General features: G+C 34.9%; 1 protein-coding gene across 1 annotated transcript in view; it reads right to left on the reverse strand.

Moving 5' to 3' along the window:
- Window positions 1–435: 435 nt before the first annotated feature.
- Window positions 436–21,114, reverse strand: part of LOC136346947 (b(0,+)-type amino acid transporter 1-like) — a 43,091-nt gene continuing 22,412 nt past the window's right edge. The window contains exons 6-11 of the mRNA XM_066296527.1: window positions 8,696–8,840; window positions 4,050–4,195; window positions 3,811–3,989; window positions 3,482–3,631; window positions 2,820–2,988; window positions 436–961 (exon numbers count right to left, since the gene is read on the reverse strand). Coding sequence (XP_066152624.1) covers window positions 897–961; window positions 2,820–2,988; window positions 3,482–3,631; window positions 3,811–3,989; window positions 4,050–4,195; window positions 8,696–8,840 — 854 coding nt within the window. The 3' untranslated portion in view covers window positions 436–896. The remainder of the gene's footprint in view (window positions 962–2,819; window positions 2,989–3,481; window positions 3,632–3,810; window positions 3,990–4,049; window positions 4,196–8,695; window positions 8,841–21,114) is intronic.

Here is a 21,114-nt window from a genome sequence, read left to right on the forward strand (position 1 = left end):
AATGTATGTGAATTTGGCAAGGCCAATGTGTTTAAGATCCACTCGAGCTGAGAATCTCTCACAAAGGTATCGAGGCAAAAAAGTTGTTGGTTCGTGGTTATTCCTTCGTGGGTAGGAAAGCTGAAATGGCGCTTAAATGGTTTTGCTCAAATTTTTATTAGTTATGTGTAATATAACCATAGTTTGTGCAATCCAACTCGTTCCTCTTAGGGAGCTCCGCACCATTTGTTAACAGACTGAGATATACCAAAAAATCTACGAGTGTGAAAAGAATTTCGTTTCGCATTCTTTCCGCACTCAATTGCGTGCGGCAAATTAATTGTCGTGCACGCGAACATAGAACACCTGTGAAAGCTTTGACCCACATCATCTTATAACTTACTAAATGTGTTACCGACCTGTTGACCGAGGTTAAGAAAAAAGTGACGAATCAAAAAGCTTCAATATTACATTTATTTATCGAGTTTTCTACAATGTCTCACTATTCAGTAGGTAACAAATTTTATGATCATTTTGTACGAATTTCCACAAAATTTGTAACAAATTGTAAAATAGGTATGACAAAATAAAAAATTCAGTTTCGTTATAAATAGTGTAAAAAATGTAGTTAGGTATTTGAAATTCCTAACACTTCAGTTATTATGTAAATGCATCTAATAACTTCGTTCTCACAAACAGTAAGGACGGCTCCTCAATGTCATAGAAGTGAATTTTATCAAAGTGTCACTCATCCTTACTGTTTGCCTTAGAAATATCGAAATACGATTTGTGGACAAAATATTACAGTGACTTATAAAATACATATTCATCTCAGACAACAATAATAGTACCTAGTTCAATCAACAAAGTACAAGAAAATAGCGTAATTACCGTTTCCCATTCTTCTTCGCCTTCTACTAGTCAAACATGTTTGTTGTAGGAGCTACTTCCAACATCATTTGCAAAAATGTTGTAAGCCCATCTAAACATAAAGATAGGTGTATTATGTTTATTTGTTTTGGCTGAAATTAGCATTTTACCGCACGTGTGCAGTAAAAGTTGTTACCGTACGCAAAAAACGCTCTGTGCGAATGCCAAAAAATGAGTATTAAAAGTATATATAAACACAAGGAAAAAAGAAGACAAAAATAAATTTAATAAAAAGGCAGACAGTCAGTTCCACAAGATTGAATGTGTGGAAAAACCCATATTGCCAACTTATGGTGGCAGATCGGGAACCAACACAGACAGTATTCAGTTTTTTTATTACATTGCAGCTGTACTAAACGCTAAAGCTAATATTATCGTGCTCATTCATTACGCCATGATTCGATTGTTGGATAGAGTTCTGTTCGGACCCGATTAGCAGGGAATATGTGATCTGAGCGCGCTCAGAAATGAAGACAACAGACGAACTGAGAAATTCTTCCGAAACGAAGCTACAATGAGTCATATTCATAAATAGTAGTAGTTTCTATATCTGGCTTATAAATTTTGCGTGTACACCATTTACTACACCTACGGGACATGTGAGCCAGTTAAGTGTAGTAGATACTGTACTTCTTTAAGTATAATACACAGGGTGATTCGCAACGCAACCGATACAGAACAGGTGCGTGTAGGAGACGTAGAAACATGTCGATTTTTGATACGAAGTTTTTTCCTGATGCGTACGGTTGCTCAGATATCGGTTTCCGAAGAAGAATAAAAAAAACTGAAAATTCTCTATTTCAGGAAAGGCTTAACCTAGAATCACCATATTTGGGAAATATTTTTGCTCTATTGACGTCTTTATTTGCTGAAAATTTGAAGTGGCTGAAACTTAGTGAGAGGTGGTTTAAGGAGTGGATCACCCTTAAAATTATATGAATATTTTTAACCCAACTCAAGTTAAAAGTTAAGGTTTATCAATATGATAGTAAATTTAATTTCATATCTTTTTGTACTCTTGTACATTTTCCGGGAAGTCATTCGTTATTGAAAAAAATATATATTACGAAATCACGTTTTTTAAAGACCTTAAGGCCGGGCTCCAACTACTCTGCAACTGTCTCTTTGCGGGATAATACGATTAGGAAATCTTCTACGGTATTCATCTACACTTCTTCGGCAATTACCTTGGCAGCACCCCAATACTAACAGCACATCAACTTGTTCATTAAATGTAAAAGTTTCAGCCATTTTGACTACAAAGTACTACAAGCAAAACGAAGTCACACGAAAAACTTGTAATCTGCAGAAATTTAAATAACATCACATGTAACAACAGCCATATCGGAGCAACGACACCCGTTCTGTGTCGGTTGCGTTGCGAATCATCCTGTATACTAACTGAACCAAATGTTTTGTTTTTGCGCATGTGAGTATGCAGGGTGACCGTTTGAAAACGAAACATGCGCAGTACTGAACAACTAAGATAATTTACGAAAAAAACTATGGAATGCGTTAAACTTATTTTTGAGGGGGAAGTGGTTCAGCCTAATTCTAACTCCCCTATTTGAAACCCCTCAAGCGGGAGAGTCTTCACCACCGAAATTAAATGGAAAAGGAAGTCGATTGACACCTCATTTTGAAGGTAATCTAATGGACTTTATAACTTCCAAGTTTCAAGTCTCTGCTGCCAACACAACCAAGATGGCGGCTTCCCAAAAATACGCAAATTGAGCTATTTACGTTTAATTATTTCATCTTACTATAGTCCTGTTATCATACTACAGTAAATTGAATAGTGTTTTTTATATTGTTTTTATTACACTAAAAAAAGGAAACTGGGTCTGTAGGTAACAAAAGGCGTTAAGCTGAAAACACGGTGGTAAACGAGACATGTGGTAATAACTTACCCATAAATGGGATGCGGTACTTATAATGCACAAAAGGAACATAAAATATCATTCCGCCTAGAATAAATAATGCAGCGTACAGGTACTCAATAGTCGGCTTATCCACAATAGGTCCTATGATTAAGTAGATCGAGATCAACAACACTAAGTACGGTATGATAATTGGCACCTGAAAAAATATCATATTTAACAAGGAAATCGACGGCTAATCGAGACGTTATGAGGGTGAGAATAAAACGACAGTTCACGGTGCACTTTTATCTCCAAAGAAGCCTACTTCATTAATTTTTTACGGCAAACAAATCAGTTTTGCCCAAAATCAAGTCAATTAGTGTGACCCCAACTGTTGCACAACCGTTGACTCTATTGAATGCACCTACCGAGCTAACCCCACTTAAAAATATTTAATGGCAGACCTGATGTTAAGATGAAACTTCTTGTAGACCTTAACATTCCCGTTTCAACAATGTAACGAGAATTGAAATTGGTTAGTCCTGGCGTGAATTAAAAGCAGAAAGCAGAATTGCTGGGTTGTTAGGTATTTTTTGGTTATCTAAATCGTCATGAAACTTCGATAATCCAAGGATGAATATGACAGAGATTCTGACGAATTCGTTCGTTAGTTATTGGTCATTGCACATATGACCAAAAATATAATATACCTTGTAAGGTCTGGGGTAATTTGGCTTCGTGTGTCGCATTACAATTAACGCTAACATAGCACCACCATAAAATATCCATGCTGTGAAGCTGAAGAAATCGATCAAAGAATCAATGGTTCCGTACAAAACCATGGCTCCAGCAATTATCGACTAAAACAATGGAAAATACATTATAACAACCAAGGAATAAAGAGATGGAAAGTCACCACATATCATCACATGAAAGGTAGAATTGATGGGATTAATAGGATTCGTATTTTCATTCATTTGAGATTTCGTCAAAATAATGATTTTTTCCTGAAACATGCTCTGTTTTAGTTGATACTTACATGGAAAACTAACCCAGGTGAAGGAGTATACCTTCTCACGTGTACATAAGATAAGATGTCCAGTAGGTGGCCCTCACGGCTGGCGGCAAAACATAATCGACCAGCAGCGAATAATGTGCCGTTTGCAGAACCAAAAGTGGAAATTGTCACTGACAAGGGCATCAGCCAAGACATTACGCCTAAAATTCATTGAAAAATTTAGACTCTAGAAGGTCAAAAGAGTGCTAACCTGAACTAACCAAGTAGGCGATTGCCGAAAACCACAGCCACTGCCTCACTCGTCATCATTTCCATTGGAGACATTACTGTCAAATAAGATATATTGATGAGAGCGTAGCAGATGGTAACTAAAGGTATTCCAATTATAATGCTTCGTGGTAAATTCCTGAAAACTCATTTCGCTATTATGATTTGAATTTTTGGAAAGTGCTTCAAGGCAATATCTTGAAAACTAACTGAGCGAACCGAATTAAATTAAGTTTAGCTCTGGTAATGCCCACAAATTCACTCTACAATTGATAATCCGAAAAACCTAGAACTTAATGGGAAACCTGCAAATGTATGTTCATGACCTCTCCTGAAGTAATGCTCATAGAACACGGGACATTTAGCACCTCTTCGCGTGCGCGGCTTGCAGCCAAAAACCTTTACTGAGCATATACAGGGTGTAACTTAAGTGATGTCATCAATTTAAAGAGTGATTCTTGTCATATTTTATGGAAAAATGTGCATATAAACACGTGTCGTAACTTGCATCATTTTCGAGATACTGGGTGTCAAAGTTTTATTAAAAAATTTAGTTTTTATTCATGATTCAAAAAGCTTGGCATGTTTGTTAGCATTAATGCTACTGATAATGTTATTACATTTTAAATAATAATTCCAGTGGCGTCGCAAATAGTTACCTGATTGATATTTATGGTGTGATTATTGGACGCCACCGTTTTTTCTGAATTTGATATTTTTATCAGTATTTACAACAATTAAAAATATAACTTTCTTGTCTGACTTTTTGTTGTGACTCGCTTAATTTTTGAGAAGAAAAGAAAAACTCACTTGAGTTTGAAATATCATCAAAATTCAATTAAAGCAAATGATCAAAATGAGAACCGCGACTGTCACTACAAGCATCCAATCTTCTTCTCATCGATTGTCGCACACGTTCGAAAATTCCTGGAGTGTTCCGTATGACAATAATTTACAATTCTGTTTCTTAAATCGTTTTCATCCACAACTGCCGTTGCATAAATAAGCGATTTCATATATCCTCAAAAAAAATTGTCAAGAGGATTCAGGTCTGGAGACCGTGGTGACCACGGCTGAGGTCCTCCCCGACCTATCCATGGCTGATTAAAGATTATGGCGAGCGACGAGACTGAAGTGAGCAGGTGCACTGTCGTGTGTAACCCACACAGTAGTTCTTCTTGTTAGTGGTACATCTTTTAACAGGCATGGCAATGGTTCTTCTAGAAGTTGTCTGTAAGTCTCACCATTCAGCCGAGGAGGAAGAAAATGCGGTCCGATAAGATGATCACCAAAAATTCCGGGCCAATCATTTACCGAAAGCTGCTGCTGAAACCCACTTTCTTCAATGGCATGGGGATTTTGACAATCCCAAAAATGATCATTGTGGAAGTTTCTGATGGCATCCCGTGAAAAACTTGCCTCATCTGTGAATAGAATTTCACACGAAAAATTGAGATTCTGCACAGTTTTTTGAAGAAACCATCGACAATAATCTAATCGTGCAGAAAAATCTCTTGGCAATAGTGGTTGCACCCGTTGAATGTGGTACGGATAAAGTAAATTTGCGTGCAAAATCCTCCAAACACTTTGGTGACTGATGTGAAACTGTAGAGATAATTTTGGCGTACTAATTGACGGGTTGTCCTCCAGTTCTTGCAGAATTGCGTCCTCTAATTGTTGTGTCATTACTGTCCTCGGTCTATCAAAACGCTCATCGTGAGCATTTAAAGAACCAGTTTCGCGCAGTCTTACATGGAGTCTTGTGAAACTTCTTTCTGATGGAACTGGTCTATTTGGATATCGTCCCCGGTAAATTCGACGGGCATCTGCAGCATTACCGTCCGCACGCCCATGAATAAAATGCGTGTCAGCTAATTCGACGATCTGCACAATAAATTATTTTCAACTGACTGTACCTGGTAAATTACAATGTGAAGACTCATCGGAATTTTCTTATCACAGAAATTTCTTTTTATTCGACAAACAAAACTTGTTTTCATCTTAAATCTTAAAACTACGAAAAATTAAGCGAGTTGCGAAAAACATCAAAGGACAAGAAAGTTGTATTTTTAATTGTTTAGTCTGATACAAATAACAAATTCAGAAAAACGGTGGCGTCCAATAATCACACCATAAATATCGATCAGGTAACTATTTGCGACGCCACTGGAATTATTATTTAAAATGCAATAACATCATCAGTAGCCCCTTATTAATGCTAACAAACATGCCAAGCTTTTTGAATCATGAATAAAAACTAAATTTTTTAATAAAACTTTAACACCCAGTATCTCGAAAATGATGCAAGTTACGACACGTGTTTATATGCACATTTTTCCATGAAATATGACTAGGAATCACCTCTTAAAATTAATGACATCACTTAAGTTACACCCCGTATAATGGGCATAAGTATACAATCGTATATTCTATGAATATATTTTTACATGCTCTATGGTAGAATTATCTTGAGGAGGTTCTGCGGACAAATGACTTCAGGAATAGGCGTTCTGCAAATGTTTTCAGCTTTACGAAGAATGGACAGTACATTAGGAACTGAGATAGGTTCTTCATTCTTTAAGAAAAATATCGGGACTATACAAATTGCATGTTGTGTGGTAAGAGATGGACGAACCTGGATTCTTGAAAGCTCGTCAGGCTAGAGCCCTACTCCAATTAAATACCAAAGTACCACATTTTCAGACCAGTTTCCAGTGCTGAGAGAAAAAAATTGCGGATAGAGATGAATATAATTATGTTTATTAATATATTCGGCCATGAGATGCGATATGAAAACGCAATCATTATCTCACATAGCACAGTAGAGCATGTTCAATCATGAAATGCAGGATTCCGCGCTAGTGCGGCAGCCTCCCTTAACTTTTATACCACTAAAGTTAACAATTTTTTTCTTCTCCATGATTCATAGCACATCAAGGCGTAATCATAAAAAATATTTTCTAATTTACAGGGTGACCCCAAAAAGTGTGACAATATGCAACTTCGTTGTTTCAAATGGAACTCCCCAATTTTTTGGTTATTTTCGGACTCTGCGTAAAATTTGACGGTTAGTTTTTGTAAGGTCTCCCATCTCTAAAATTAAACGTTTCTGCATAATTTGGAAAAATTTGAAAAATCTGAGAGTTTGAAGGTCCCCCGGAAATCGTTATTGTGCGCAACCGCTGTGAATTTCGGAACCAGTCTTCTGAAGCTCAAAGAGGAACTAATAAGCTGCGTTTTGACGTATTTTAATTTAAATATGTCTTCCACAACCGCCAAAAGTGGCCTTCAAAGTAGCACGACCCTGGGACCACAATAACTTGCTTATTTCAAATGGAATGCCTCCATTTTCTCAACGACATTATGGTAAAAAGTAAAAAATTTACAACTTTTATTTACATTATCTAATTCATAAACCCAGCCATTTTTCAGTTCCCAAAAGTTGCCCCTTTCTGGCTTGAAACGTTTTGATAGTCATGAAAAATGTCATTTTGACATTTTTCTTCATCACAATTTGCAGTTTGGGGTTGTTGCGGATATGAGACGATCAAGAGCTTTCAGATTTGAAATATTTTCATATTTTTAATTATTTCCAAATGTTGCATACTGTGGTCATTTTGACATTTTTTATAACTATCAAAACATTTATATCCCAAAACCGGTAAATTTTCGGGATCTCCGAAGCGGGTTGGTTTGGGGTCAGGGTAGTGCTAACAAAAGTTGTACATTTTTAATTGTGAACACGATACTGTCAAGACGATTGGGATGTCCCATTTGAAATGGACAAGTTATTGACGTTTTAAATCGTGCAACTTCAGAAGAATATTTTGGCGATTAAGGAGACTTTTTTTTTTAATAAAACATACCAAAACGTTGCTCATTAGGTCCTCTTTGAGTATCAGAAGGCTGATTCCGAAATCCGCAGCTATTAGCACACAATGCTGATTTCCGTGGAATCTTGCAGGCGTCAAATTTTTCAAATTCTTCCGAATAACTCGGAGGCAGTAAATTTTAAAGATGGGACACATTACATAAACTAATCTTAAAATTTAATGAGAAGTGCGGAAATAACGAAGCTATATATCGTCGCACTTTTTATGGTCACCCTGTACATTAAAGGACAATTTCTGGAAATACACCGTTATGTGCTGTGTAATCGCGTAGAAAAAAATTGTTAACTTTATTCATATAGAAACTAAGGAAGTCTGGCACACTATTGCTGGGCCAAGAATCTTTTTAACAAAATATGGAAAAAAATAGATTATGTCCACCAGCAGCAAATGTTGGCTTACCCTTACTGTTATTTCGCTTAAATATAGTTTCCCAGATATTGCTTTTTAAGAATACTTTGAGAACTCCTCTCCTTTGTAGGATTGATTAAATTTAAGGCGTAAATCATTGACCGCATGGAATATGGAAGGTAAGAAAGTTAGGTATTGAATACCGATAGACTGAAACATGCAATAAAATATGAATCATCAAATAGCAGATTAAGTCCGATTTCTATCCACGTAAATCAGATTTTCAAACACACGACATTAATAGACGATAAAAGGATGGTGATGGCTTAATCACTAGGTGATTTCAATCAAAACTCCATGCATTCAACAATTCCAGTGTAATAAATATCTAAACGTACTTGGATGGATTCTTGATTTCCTCGGTGACATAGTTTAAATTGTTCCAGCCGTCGTAGGCCCATAAACCCGTATAAAAGGCAGTTGCGATATTGCCAATCGAATATTGAGTATTTGCAAAGGGATGTCTCAAATGCTGGGTATTGCCTTAAGAAATAATTAATTAAATAAATAAATAATAAAAAATACTGATTATAGGAATTTGTTATTTGCGCCAATTGAAACTGAATTATCTAGTTAGATATATTTGGTGTTAGATATACATATGTCTCTGACCATGCTACCATAAATTCCATTACGTATTTTAGGTTCTGAAATATGACGAAAACTTCATTTAAACATACAGTGTGACCTATTTGTTTCGGAGTCAGTCTGTAAAAAGTTTAATAATTGTGCGATTTAGCTCGAATTTTTTTAAATTTTAGAGCTTGATAAACTGCACATGTTCATCAGAAATGGCCTCATTAATATAAAATTTAAGGCATACTATGACAGTTTCTAGGTGCAAAATTTTAATAAATTATATTAGAGATTTTTAAAAAAGAAATCTGTGCACGCCACTGGATTGGGCACCTCTCCAAACAGACTCGTACAAAATTTTATGGAAAAATTTTGAGTAATAACGATTTTATACAAGAATTAAAAATGTGCACTAGATACTTACTTATTTTCAAAAATTTATAGTTCATAACAACTTAGTTATGATCTTAGGTTTACACAGAACAAATAAAACAAAAAAAAATGAAAATTACATCATAAAAACCAATAAAGTTTTTGTAACTTCTACCAAGCAACCATTTTGTCCAATGCATTTTTCATTCCTTTTTTGTATGTTCAAAATTACATTTTGTATTTGCTCTGAAGTCATTTTCACACAAGCACGGATTATTCTAACTTATAGTTCTTGTAAATTTTCGGGTCTTAACTTATACACTTTTTCTTTAAGTAAACCCCAAAGAAAAAAATCTAACGGGGTTAAATCCGGGGATCTCGATGGCCACGCAACTTCTGCTACCGAGCGCACGTTGTCGCCAATAAGACGAACAATTCCTGTTTTTTCTCTTACACTTAAATTTTCCATAATTATAATGATTAATAATTTAATTTGTATTAAGTTCAAGCAGGTGCTAACATCGATGTAGACTTCATTTGTTTGACAGTTAAACACTTCACTTGTTCTCCATAGCCGACTATGAATGTTTGAAAATAAATAAGTATTGAGGATGCAATTTTAATTCTTCTACAAAATCGTTATTACTTAAAATTTTGTACAGGCCCGTTTTGAGAGGTGGTCAATCCAGTGGCGCGCACAGATTTTTTCTAAAAAAATCGTTAAAATGATTTATCAAAATTTTGCTCCCAGAAACTGTCATAGTTGCCTTGAATTTTATGTCAACCAGGCCATTTTTTCTGAAAATGTGCAGTTGTCAAGCTCTATAATTAAAAAAAATCCGGGCTAAATCACATAATCAGTAAACTTTTTACCCCGAAACAAATGGGACACACTGTATATCAAAAGACGCTTCGGTTTTCATATACAGGGTGTGAAAGTTTGGTTCCCGGGGATGTTTTTTTATTAATATTTGCTAGTAATGTATAAGTTTTGTGCTCTTTCTGAATCCATGAAGAAATTGGCACATTTTTTCAGGGGCGGGTAATACAGGGGATTGTGCTTAAAACGCAACTAATCTTTTTTTAACTTAACTTTATTGACGATTTTAAACGAGGAATATTAATATTGAAAATTTTTAAATAAAACAAGTATTCTTGCAGAGAGCTGAAGTCTCTAAGAGTTTTCGAGAAAATTGAGATTTAACAAATCGGTTGATACTATGTTTTATTAAATAAATATCAGATTTGAAACTCTTTTTATATATTTTCCCTAACAATAATTGTAATTCAACACTAGTCTTGTTAGAATGAAAAATCATCAGACTTTACTACTGAATGCTTTTGCATATAGATGTGTCAAAAATATTTTCTTATTTCTTTTCAGGGTCAACCGAGTTTTAAATCTGATATTTATTTAATAATACATAGTATTCGCCGATTTATTAAATTTTAAATTTGTCAAATAATATCGCATATTTCCACTTTCAAACTTTTGTTACGTAAAAGTTTTCAAGTTTAATATTTTTCCTGCAAAATATTTAATAAAGTTAAGCACAAAAAAGTTTATATACTTTTTAAGCGCTACCCCCTGTATTACCCGCCCTTGAAAAAATGTGCCAATTTCTTCATAGAGAATCAATAAGACCAGCAAAATTTATGAAAGAAAATAAAATGTTATTAATTTGTTTCGAAACGTTTCGGAAATATTAGTGAAAAACCATTCGCAGGAAACAATCTGTCACACTCTGTATATCGAGCACAGCGCTTTTCGATATATCTTTAAATGAAGTTTTTGTCACATTTTGAGACCTAGAATATGTGGTTGAATTTATGGCATTATGTTCAGAGACCCTTGTAGAGTGCTAAAGTTAATTAAAAGAAGCATTGCTCAATTCAGTAGTATTCACGTTTAAATCCGAAGTTATGACAAAAATCAAATTGTAATTTCAATTTAACAATTTTTATACAAAACTTGTTGAATTGTGTCCCAACACTTACTAAAATACTTACATTTTATTTTTCAATTTCATTGACTTTTACATATACTTTACAATATGAAAGAAAGGGCCATAAGTTTAACATCAAACGATTATTAAACATATGTTACTTTATCTAATAGACATGTAACACTTTACCATTAAAAATGGTTTTCAAGTGGATTTATCAAAATTATAATTTAATTGATAGTTGCTCTAATAGGCGGTGCGGTGACGGTCATTGCCCGTGTAAGTATCAAACCGGCAGTCTCATAAAGCCGGGCGAAGCTATGCCTAAGTTAGTTACGAAAGGATTTTGTTGAACTAAAGACCAAATGAAATGATACTGTTCAGGTTAGTTCAGGTTAAATAACGTCAACGTTGATTTTTCAAGTCAACATCTTCTCCTGCAGGTGTCAACCTCAGAATTTTAAATAGACTCAGTGTTTCCTTATAGAGAGCATTTTTCTGAATTTGATTATGTGTGACAGATTAAAGTTAAAACAATTTTTAACTGAAAAAACTTTAAAAATTTAAACAATGTGACTTATGTGACCATCTGTATCGCTATGGAGCCCCCTGTATTGTCCTGTAGTCACTGCATTTCATCTCATCTCACCACATTATATTATCTTGTGCAAAGATGCCTGGCGCCAGGGACAAGTGGAGCTCATTAGGGCCCAGCGTGATAGAACAAGATAGAACCGCCCTTAATCATTGGAATCACATCATTTATCGACATAATTTTCTATGATCAGATACGCGGCAAATCTGACCATTGTAAATTAGTTCTTTAGTGAATTAAAAACAATTATTCGTAACGACATTCATCAAGTTTTAATTTCAGTGGGAAATATTTAAAAATGAAAACTGAATTTACACATATACTTGAAACATACTTGAAGTACAAAGCAATGAGAACTTCGGTGAAGCAGTGTGCTTCCACCCGGTCCCCTAATAGTGAAGCACCTAACGATGGTAAATTTAAACGTTTAGAAGACAAATTGCGCCATTGCAGATTTTTTCAAAAGCTCTGTATAATATTCAAGACAGTGGATTAGTACTCAGAGGAATGAAATTATTCTGTTTTTTTTTTCAAATAAAAATTTTTTCAACATTAAGTTGTCATACATCGTCAAATTCAGAAAAACACTTTCTATCAAAAATTAAAAAAAATACGCAATTCTATTCAAAATTCTGATGTTGACACCTGAAGCAGAAGAAATTTAATGAAAAAGAAAAATTTTGACATTATTTACGTGGGATCCGCTTGTCAGATCGCTTAGTTGTACTTAGCTTGTAAATATTCTGTAAGAGGTTTAGGGAATGGGGCACGAGAGCGATTTGCCCTCAGGTTACGCCCATGGTTCGCGTTACCCGATACACTGGGTTTCTTCGACGATGCTTTTATAGCATGGGAAGTGAAACGCTGGTTCCCTTTGGCGAAGTCCTCGCCAAGGGCAGGGTGCCAGATGCGGACGTAACGGTTCCATGAGGAGAGCAGCCCCGATACCTTCAAGTATTGTCTAGTCAAGGTACGTCCATGGTTTACGACCATGGATGTCGATAGCTAAGACTTGGGAGAGCGAAGATGGTCTCTTTTTTGGTCGGTTCTTCCAGGGTGGTGACTTGAGATTCAAGGGTCGTGCCCGCCCTTTGTAAATTTGAATAATGTATCCGTATGGTTAAGTTCGCTCGACTATTATTTCAAAATCCCTAAAAATCCCTAGATAACGAGAGAACAACCTACACTTAGTATTCTGAAAAATATCATTTTATTTGAATTTGAATTCATAAATAACTGAGTTCTGATTTCGCCTGTTTTTATGAGACATCTTGCATTTAAGAATTTGAGAACAAACCGTTGCCATGACGCTACTGATACGCAGCCTTAAAAAGCAAATTCAAAAATTCCCTCGCTGGGAAATGGGAAAGCCAAGGCGGAAGTGCTGGCTCTATCAAAGAAGGTAAAATTGTTAAAAGTGGTAAAAGTGGAAGTGGAAATTATTTCTGCAGAAAATTACCCCTGCATTACGGCCGCACTGGCGTCGTCAATTACACAACCTTCATCCACAAGATTTTTCTGGCCAGTTGTACGAGAATTGCAAATTCTATAAATATAAATTTGAGCTTTGCACAAAGGACGCTTTTGGTTTTGTTAAAATATCATCAGGAAATATTTGCATTACTGAGTGCCATTAGCAGTGCAGCCTTCAAAATCTACTACTTCCAATTTGAAGAAGACGAGGAATAAATGGATCACGATTCAATCAATCTAGGACTGTTTTGAAGAGCGTTTTAAGCTAGAGAAGAACATCACGCATTCGCGAGATTTTTTTCCTCACAAAATAAAAAGAACGAGTATCTGTGGGGCTATACGTAAATATACAGGGTGTCTATTTTACGAGCTCAACCATGGGAATCTCGGTTATTTGAAGAGATATGAGGTCGGTGAAATTAGGGCGAAGTTGAGCATTTTCGAGCTTTGTAAGATGCCGTTTCAAAAAAATTTGAAATTTCAATTACATCCGGAAATATCCGGGAAAATACTAAATTTCGAAAAAAGGTTTTATTCTTTTCTGGACTCATTTCAAGAGATAATTGAAAATGGCTGGCACATTTTCTTAGTCACGTTTTCTCCTCGACAACATGACAGTGTCAAATTTGGAATCCGACGTTTCCATTTTCCGGAACCATCATCAATTTTATTTTTTCTTATAGGCGTCATCATGGATTTTCACATTTACAAAAATTAAAAAAAAAATTAATTTATTAAAATCTGTCATTACAGGACATTTATTAATATTTGATGGATTACATGTACTAATTAGATTACATATTTGTATAGAAAGTTCGACGATTCAATCTCCCAATAATTCTATCTTAAAATCTATCCAGAACTTCGAGAGTGTTGAATCTTTTTGATCTGTTGGTGTATTGTCACGAATCCAAGAGATTGACGGCCAGATGATTGGGATGACGGTTAAGTCGGTCCAGATATTTGTTGCTATATTTGGTGATTTCTTCACGAACAGTGGGGATTTGAAGGTCTGTGTGCAGGGTGTCGTTGGTCACATACCATGGAGCTCTGGTCAGCATTCTAAGGGTCTTTGATTAGAAGTGCTGAATGATATTTATGTTTGATTAGCTAGCTACACCCCACAACTGCACGCCATATGTCCAAATAGGTTTGATAATGGATTTGTAAACATGTAACCTGTTGTTGAGGTTTAGTTCAGATCGATAGCCCAAGAGCCGAGGTAATTTTTTTACTACTATATTCAATTGTGGTCTTTTTGCTTTGATGTTGTTTTTCCATGTTAGCCTCCTGTCTAGGTGGACACCTAGGTACTTTGCTAAATGTTGTTGTGGGAGAAGGACTTCAAGCAGTTTCACAGAAGGACAACTCCCCCTACGCAAGGTGAAGGTCACTTGGCTTGATTTGCTTTGGTTTACACGTATTCTCTATTTTTCTAGCCACTTTGCCAGTTGCTCCAGGTATTGTTGGGTGATTAAGGAGGCACCTTCTGAGTTTTGATGTTTTACAAGAAGTACTATGTCATCCGCGAAGGTTGACAGCACTCCACCTTCGAGAGGGGGAATTTTACATTTTTGGATTAAGATTTTTTTTCCATTACGATGATGTTAAGATTCGGATTTGCCGTTGAATAGAAATATCAAAAATCCTGTTTTTGGCAAAGAGTACTTTGGAAATAACATATATACTTTTGTTCTGATCATTTTTAATATAATTTCATTTTAATAAGAAAAGCTCAAAGGTTCTGCCATCCACTTCCAAACACAGCCGCATACGTCTTTTTAAGGTGTGCATTGATCTTAAAACATCTCGTCTTCTTATTTTGGTCCTCAAAGTGGTGATGATATTTCTTCGCAACTCATTAATTCCGGTGGGTACAGATTCATAAACAAGGTCTTTCATAGTTCCTCATAAATAAAAATCTAATGGGGAAAGATCCGGTGAGAGTGCCGGCCAATGTACGTCTCCATTATTTGAAAAGAGTCTCCCTGGAAATAGTTCCTGTAAGTTATCCGTTACCCTCCTAGAGTTATGTGACGGAGCACCATCCTGCTGAAACCAAATGGTATTCGAGAAGTTGATGCAAATGTTTTCGTCAATGTAGTCTGTAAGATAGGTTTTCAAAAAATGTAATTATCCATCTGCGGTCAAGTTTTCTTCGCAAAGATAAAGACTAATAATCCTATAACCAAATAGGCCAACCCAAACATTTAATCCGAAGCGTAATTGTGGCCGACGACCCTGGTGTTCTCATGGATTTTCAATGGACCAGACATGTTGATTGAACATGCCTGAGTTAGGAAAGTTGTACTCGTCAGAGAAGATCACATTGGAGAGAAAATGGGGATTTTGCAAAATACTTCTGCAAAATGCTACCTGCCGTTCAGTATCTCCTGGGTGAAATGTTTGAGATATGCGAATTTAAAAAAGGCGATATTTTTGTTTTTTTAAGACTCTCCACACTGCCTGATGAGACATGTTAATGTCTTCTGCTATCATCCTTGTCGATGTAGAAGGATTATCCTGAATTTAATGGAAAATTAATTTCCTTATCGTTTAATATTTTTTGATGAAAATGAATGAAAATTTCCGCTTCATTCTTGTTGGATTTGTTAAATTACAAATCTATGTATAAAACTCGAATCTATATAATAATAGATAAATGATAATTTCGGCATTGTTGACTCATATTGTGTACGCACCAAGCTGATTCAGGTGTATGTAAAAAGGGAAATATTTCTTGTAATCTTTCACGATGCTCGTACTGCAGTAGTGATTCTGCCGTTTATAAGTAAAGTCGGTCGGTTAGTGCATTCTTCTTTTGTTAATCCCAATTTCCACTAAATATAATCATAATTTCCAACAATTATCATTTGAAGATTTAACTTATCGTCAAGGCTTAGAAAATGCTCCAAACTCAGCTAAATTCCGGTGAAGCAATGGAAAGTAACTTTTTGCCGGTTGCTGCTTTTCTGGATGTCGCTCTAGATACAGTATGTAACAGTTCTGTTCGTACACATGTATTTTTTGAATAAAACACTCGATTTGTGCTTTCAAATTCAACGTTGTTTATATTTATTTCATTTTTTTGAACAATTACTATGTTGCGAACGTTTATATAATTTAAATAAATTTTATTGTTCATATTTAACATCATATATAATTAATTTAAGAAAAATATCTCAATTTTCATGCAACAATTCTGTTCATACATTTCAAATTAAATATAAAAATAAATATAGATTCTTCTTATTCATATTATTAATTAATATTTTGTTGAAAAACTTTTGCTTTGATTACCGCTTAACATATTTTTTCCATGGAATAAACTAAGTTCTTGCACATGTCTGGACCGATTCTTTCTCACTCTTGAATCATACTACTTCTTAAGTCAGATTTTGTGTTTTCTAATGTTCCTTTTCAAAATGGCCCACAAGCGCTCAATGGGATTTAAGTCGGCAGATTATGGTGGTGTCTTGAGCAACTTTGGAACGTTCCAAATTAGCCACTCTTTATTAAGCAGAGCCGTATGCTTGAGGTCGTTGCCCTATTGGAATCTATAAACCCTGAACATACCTAATTTTTGTGCAGTTTGCTTCACGTTTCTTTTCAAAATTTCATTGTAGCTAAGTTTATCCATAATATTTTCTATAAAGTCGATAGTTTCAACTCCTCTTGATGACATGCAACCCCAAATCATTAGAGATCCACCACCATGTTTTACACTTAGAACTGTATTACATGGATTATTGTCTTCATTGGCCTTTCTCCACACTCTATGGATTCCATCGGACCCAAAAAGATTAATTTTTGTTTCATCCGACCAAATTACAGTATTCCAAAACTCTTCATCTTTGTCCATATGCTCTTGAGCAAATAGAAGTCGTTTGCGGCAGTTTATCTTATTAATGTATGGTTTGTTTCTTGGAATTCTACCATGATATCCGTTTTTCCATAATATACGCTGAATTGTTTAACTGGATTGGACAACATTTCCTGTTGCACTTTCGATGATTGGACGAATTCGTACTACGCTTAACCTCGGGTTTTTCTTAACTTCTTTAAAATTTATACGTTATTTTCTTTTACTTAATCTTTTTTTTTCGTTTTTTTCAGAAAGTTTTTAATAGTGCTTTGATATTTAAATTTGTTCACAATATACTGAAAGTGGGTCAAGTGTGTTTTATTAGTAATTTGACCTATTTTTCTCAAACTATAGCTCTTTAGTGCCATATTAACAATGGCGTTCTTTAAATCGCCGCTAAGTTCTTTTCGAATTGCCACTTTACATGGAACCAATGCAGAATTCTTGATGGATTACATAATAAGCTATGAACATGCAAAAATTTTCTACAAAAACATTTGTTTATTACAAAATTTTGCTCCCTTTTTAATCGACTGTACGAATAGCAATGTTGCCCGAAAATAAGACATTTCTGTTGAATCAACAAATTACCCGCGTTATACATGAACAATAAAATTTGTTTAAATTATATAAATGTTCACGATAGTGATTGTTAAAAATCATGAAATAACTATAAACAACGTTGCATTTGAGAACACAAATCGAGGGTTTTATTCAAAAAATGCATTTATGCGAAGAAAATTGTTACATACTGTACGTTTTCGAAGTAATTTTCACATTTTGATGCAAAGCATCATAAATTTCTAGCATATATCCTTTTTCGTTACTTGAAAAAGGAATTTTGAGAAGAAAATTATATCAAATTTGTAAATGTTCGGTCGAAACGTAAAAAATTTGTTTATCGAAACAAATGCCTGTACGTTATTTCCAGAGCACTCTTTGCAAAAATAGGATTTGTGATATTTATATTAAACGGAAAATCCGAATCTTAACATGAGATGCATCATTGTAATTGGAAAAAAAAGCTGAATTCAAAAATGTGAACATCCAAGATGGTGCCCATAAGAAAAAATAAAATTGATGATGGTTCCGAAAAATCGAAACGTCGGATCCTAAATTTGATACTATCACGTTGTCGAGGAGAAAAAGTGACTGCGAATATGTTCCATCCATTTTCAATTATCTCTTCAATGAGTCCAGAAAAAAATAAAAACTTTTTTCGAAATTTCGTATTTTCCCGGATATTTCCCGAAGTAATGGAAATTTTGTAATTCTTCAAACGGCATCTCGCAAAGCTCTAAAATGCACAACTTTGCCCTAGTGTCATCGACCTCGTATCTCTTCAATAACCGAAATCCCCATGGTTGAGCTCGTAAAACCGACACCCTGTATACTGCGTGAGATAGAAAAGAGAACACCCCATAAAAATGGTTTTATTTAAATCATTTTCGGTATTCGTGTTTGTATATTAGTACACAAAAAACGGTTAAATTTTCAGCCATATTTATCAATGTATTTATGAGTTATCAGGAGTTTTAGTTTTTTTTAAAATAAAAATTGCAATTAAGTATCAACAATATGACTGCAAAATGTCATTTATTGATGTAAACTGTGCTTGGAAAGTACTTTTACATTAAGCAAATATTCTTAGACACAGAATGCTGCGAAATTTTCATCAAATGAACGAATTTGAGAGAGGTCGAATAGTGGGTCTACGAGAGGCCGGTTGGTCATTTAGGGAAATCGCCACAAGATCGAACTATAGTGTAAAAACTATAGTGAGATCTTATCAGGCATGATTCCAAGAAGAGCTAACAGACAGAAGGAGAGGAACTAGACGATCGCGAAGAACTACAGAACAGCAATATCGCCGCTTTCTAATTATAGCTTTAAGACATAGATTCGTCTCGTTCTGGACGCTGGCGGGTCAGTGGTTTGCTGAGCATCGAAGGTCCATTGGGGTTCGAACCATTTATCCCCGGGTAAAAAATTTTGGACTAATTTCCTACTGTCCCCATGTTGAGGCGAGGGGTAACACTACCCCTCACCTTAAATCATCGTGAAAATCGACTGCAGTAATGCAGAGAACAGGTACATTAGAATGTGGAATAGGATAATATTATGTTTAGTAAAGAATACATGTTCTGTTTGGGTATACATGATGGTAGGGAAACAGTAAGAAGAAGACGAGGTGAAAGACGGGGTCCTCAGTTTACAATACAGAGGCATATTCATCAGTCTGTTGGGGCAATGGTTTGGGATGCTATTGCATATGATAGCAGATCACCTTTATTTTTCATTAAAGGCAGTCTGACAACCCAACGATACATCCAAGTAGTCCTGGAACCTCAACTCGTACCTTATCTGGATACTCTAGTTAATCCAGTTTTCCAGCAAGATAATGTACGGCCACATGTGGCTAGAGTGACTATGGATTTCGTTCAATAAAATACTTTCAATTTGCTACCTTGGTCACCTCGATTTCCAGACCTTTCACTGATTGAACATGTATGAGATATTCAAGGTAGAAGGTTGCATAATTTACCCCATCCCCTACAAACCCTAGCAGCGCTATGTCATTCTGTCCAATTAGCTTGGATTGAAATCCCCTAAGGGAACATCAGTCACCTCCTTAGATCGATACCTAGACGTGTACAGGATTGTATAAGACATCGCGGAAGCTCAAATTTTTGTTTTTGTTTTTGGTTTTTAACAATTAAATTTATTCAATTTTTTAATGAAGTATTTGTTTTAGCTTAAGAAACATGCTTGCCAAAAATTATTTAAATGAAACCAGTTTTACGGGATGTTCTCTTTTCTATGTCACGCAGTAGACTAGGCCAGGTAACTGCAGTTTGCAAAATCGAAGGCAACCGGGACCGTTTGGCTAGAAATTAAGTTTTTATTAAAAAAAAATTATTAAGGTTGAAAAATGTATCCCTTGAAAACGCTATTAAAATTTTTAAAAGTGCGAAAAGGACACATGAGAAAATGCAATCTCACTCAAAATGATTTTTTGCAACGTAATTTCATGAAGCCAGCGCATGTCAATGTTCTAGATAGTGAATAAAGTAATCTGACTTGCAATCAACACACCAATCTGGCTAACAGATAAAAAAATTAGTAAAACGATTTAATTTTGGAAAATTCCAATTGGAGAAAAATTTACTGAGACACGTTCCGCAATTCGATAGATATAAGTTGTTACTTTTATCTTTTATTGAGCCTGTCCAGAACTCAATTGTACCTTCGTGATGGCAACACATGACGTTGAAGTCAACAACATAGTCATTTATGTCGCTGACACTCACTATATCGTTGAGAGCTGACATGGTAAGTAGAATGTATATTTGTGTCACTAATGGAAACTTTTAATCTATTTAATATTTAATTTAATTGTTTGTTTATATATTTTTTATATTATTTAATTGGACGTTTAAATTTTAATTAAAAATCATGGAGAATTCAAAGGCTACTAAAGTTAATAAAAAAACACATAATTTTTGATAAGCTTGTGAAGCGTGCCAAACCAGGTTTGGGTGAAGTCGTAAACACAAAAATGTTGAAAAACCTCCTTTTGTACTAAATGCTAAAAGTTTAACAATTTTTTAACACAAATTGGTTGTATTTGAAATGTCATAGAGAAGAGAAAATTTATATTAAAATCTTCACTTCTCTGTAATTTCTCTTCTTTGTAAATGAGCAATGCTTCTTTTAATACATTTTAATGTGCTGTACTGACACTGAACTTGAAAATTTCACTATATTAAGAACAGAAAATAAAAAAGTTACATGGGGTGAACCACCTCTTAAAGACTTTCCATATAGTAAACGATACATTTAGAGATGATATAACGAAGCACCTAAAAATTTTTTAAATTCGTTGACTTATTTAGATTATCTTGGTGCACTTTACTAGCCGATTTGAAA

The sequence above is a fragment of the Euwallacea fornicatus genome, chromosome 25 (assembly GCF_040115645.1).
Source record: "Euwallacea fornicatus isolate EFF26 chromosome 25, ASM4011564v1, whole genome shotgun sequence".
In the NCBI taxonomy this organism is placed as follows: Eukaryota; Metazoa; Arthropoda; class Insecta; order Coleoptera; family Curculionidae; genus Euwallacea; species Euwallacea fornicatus.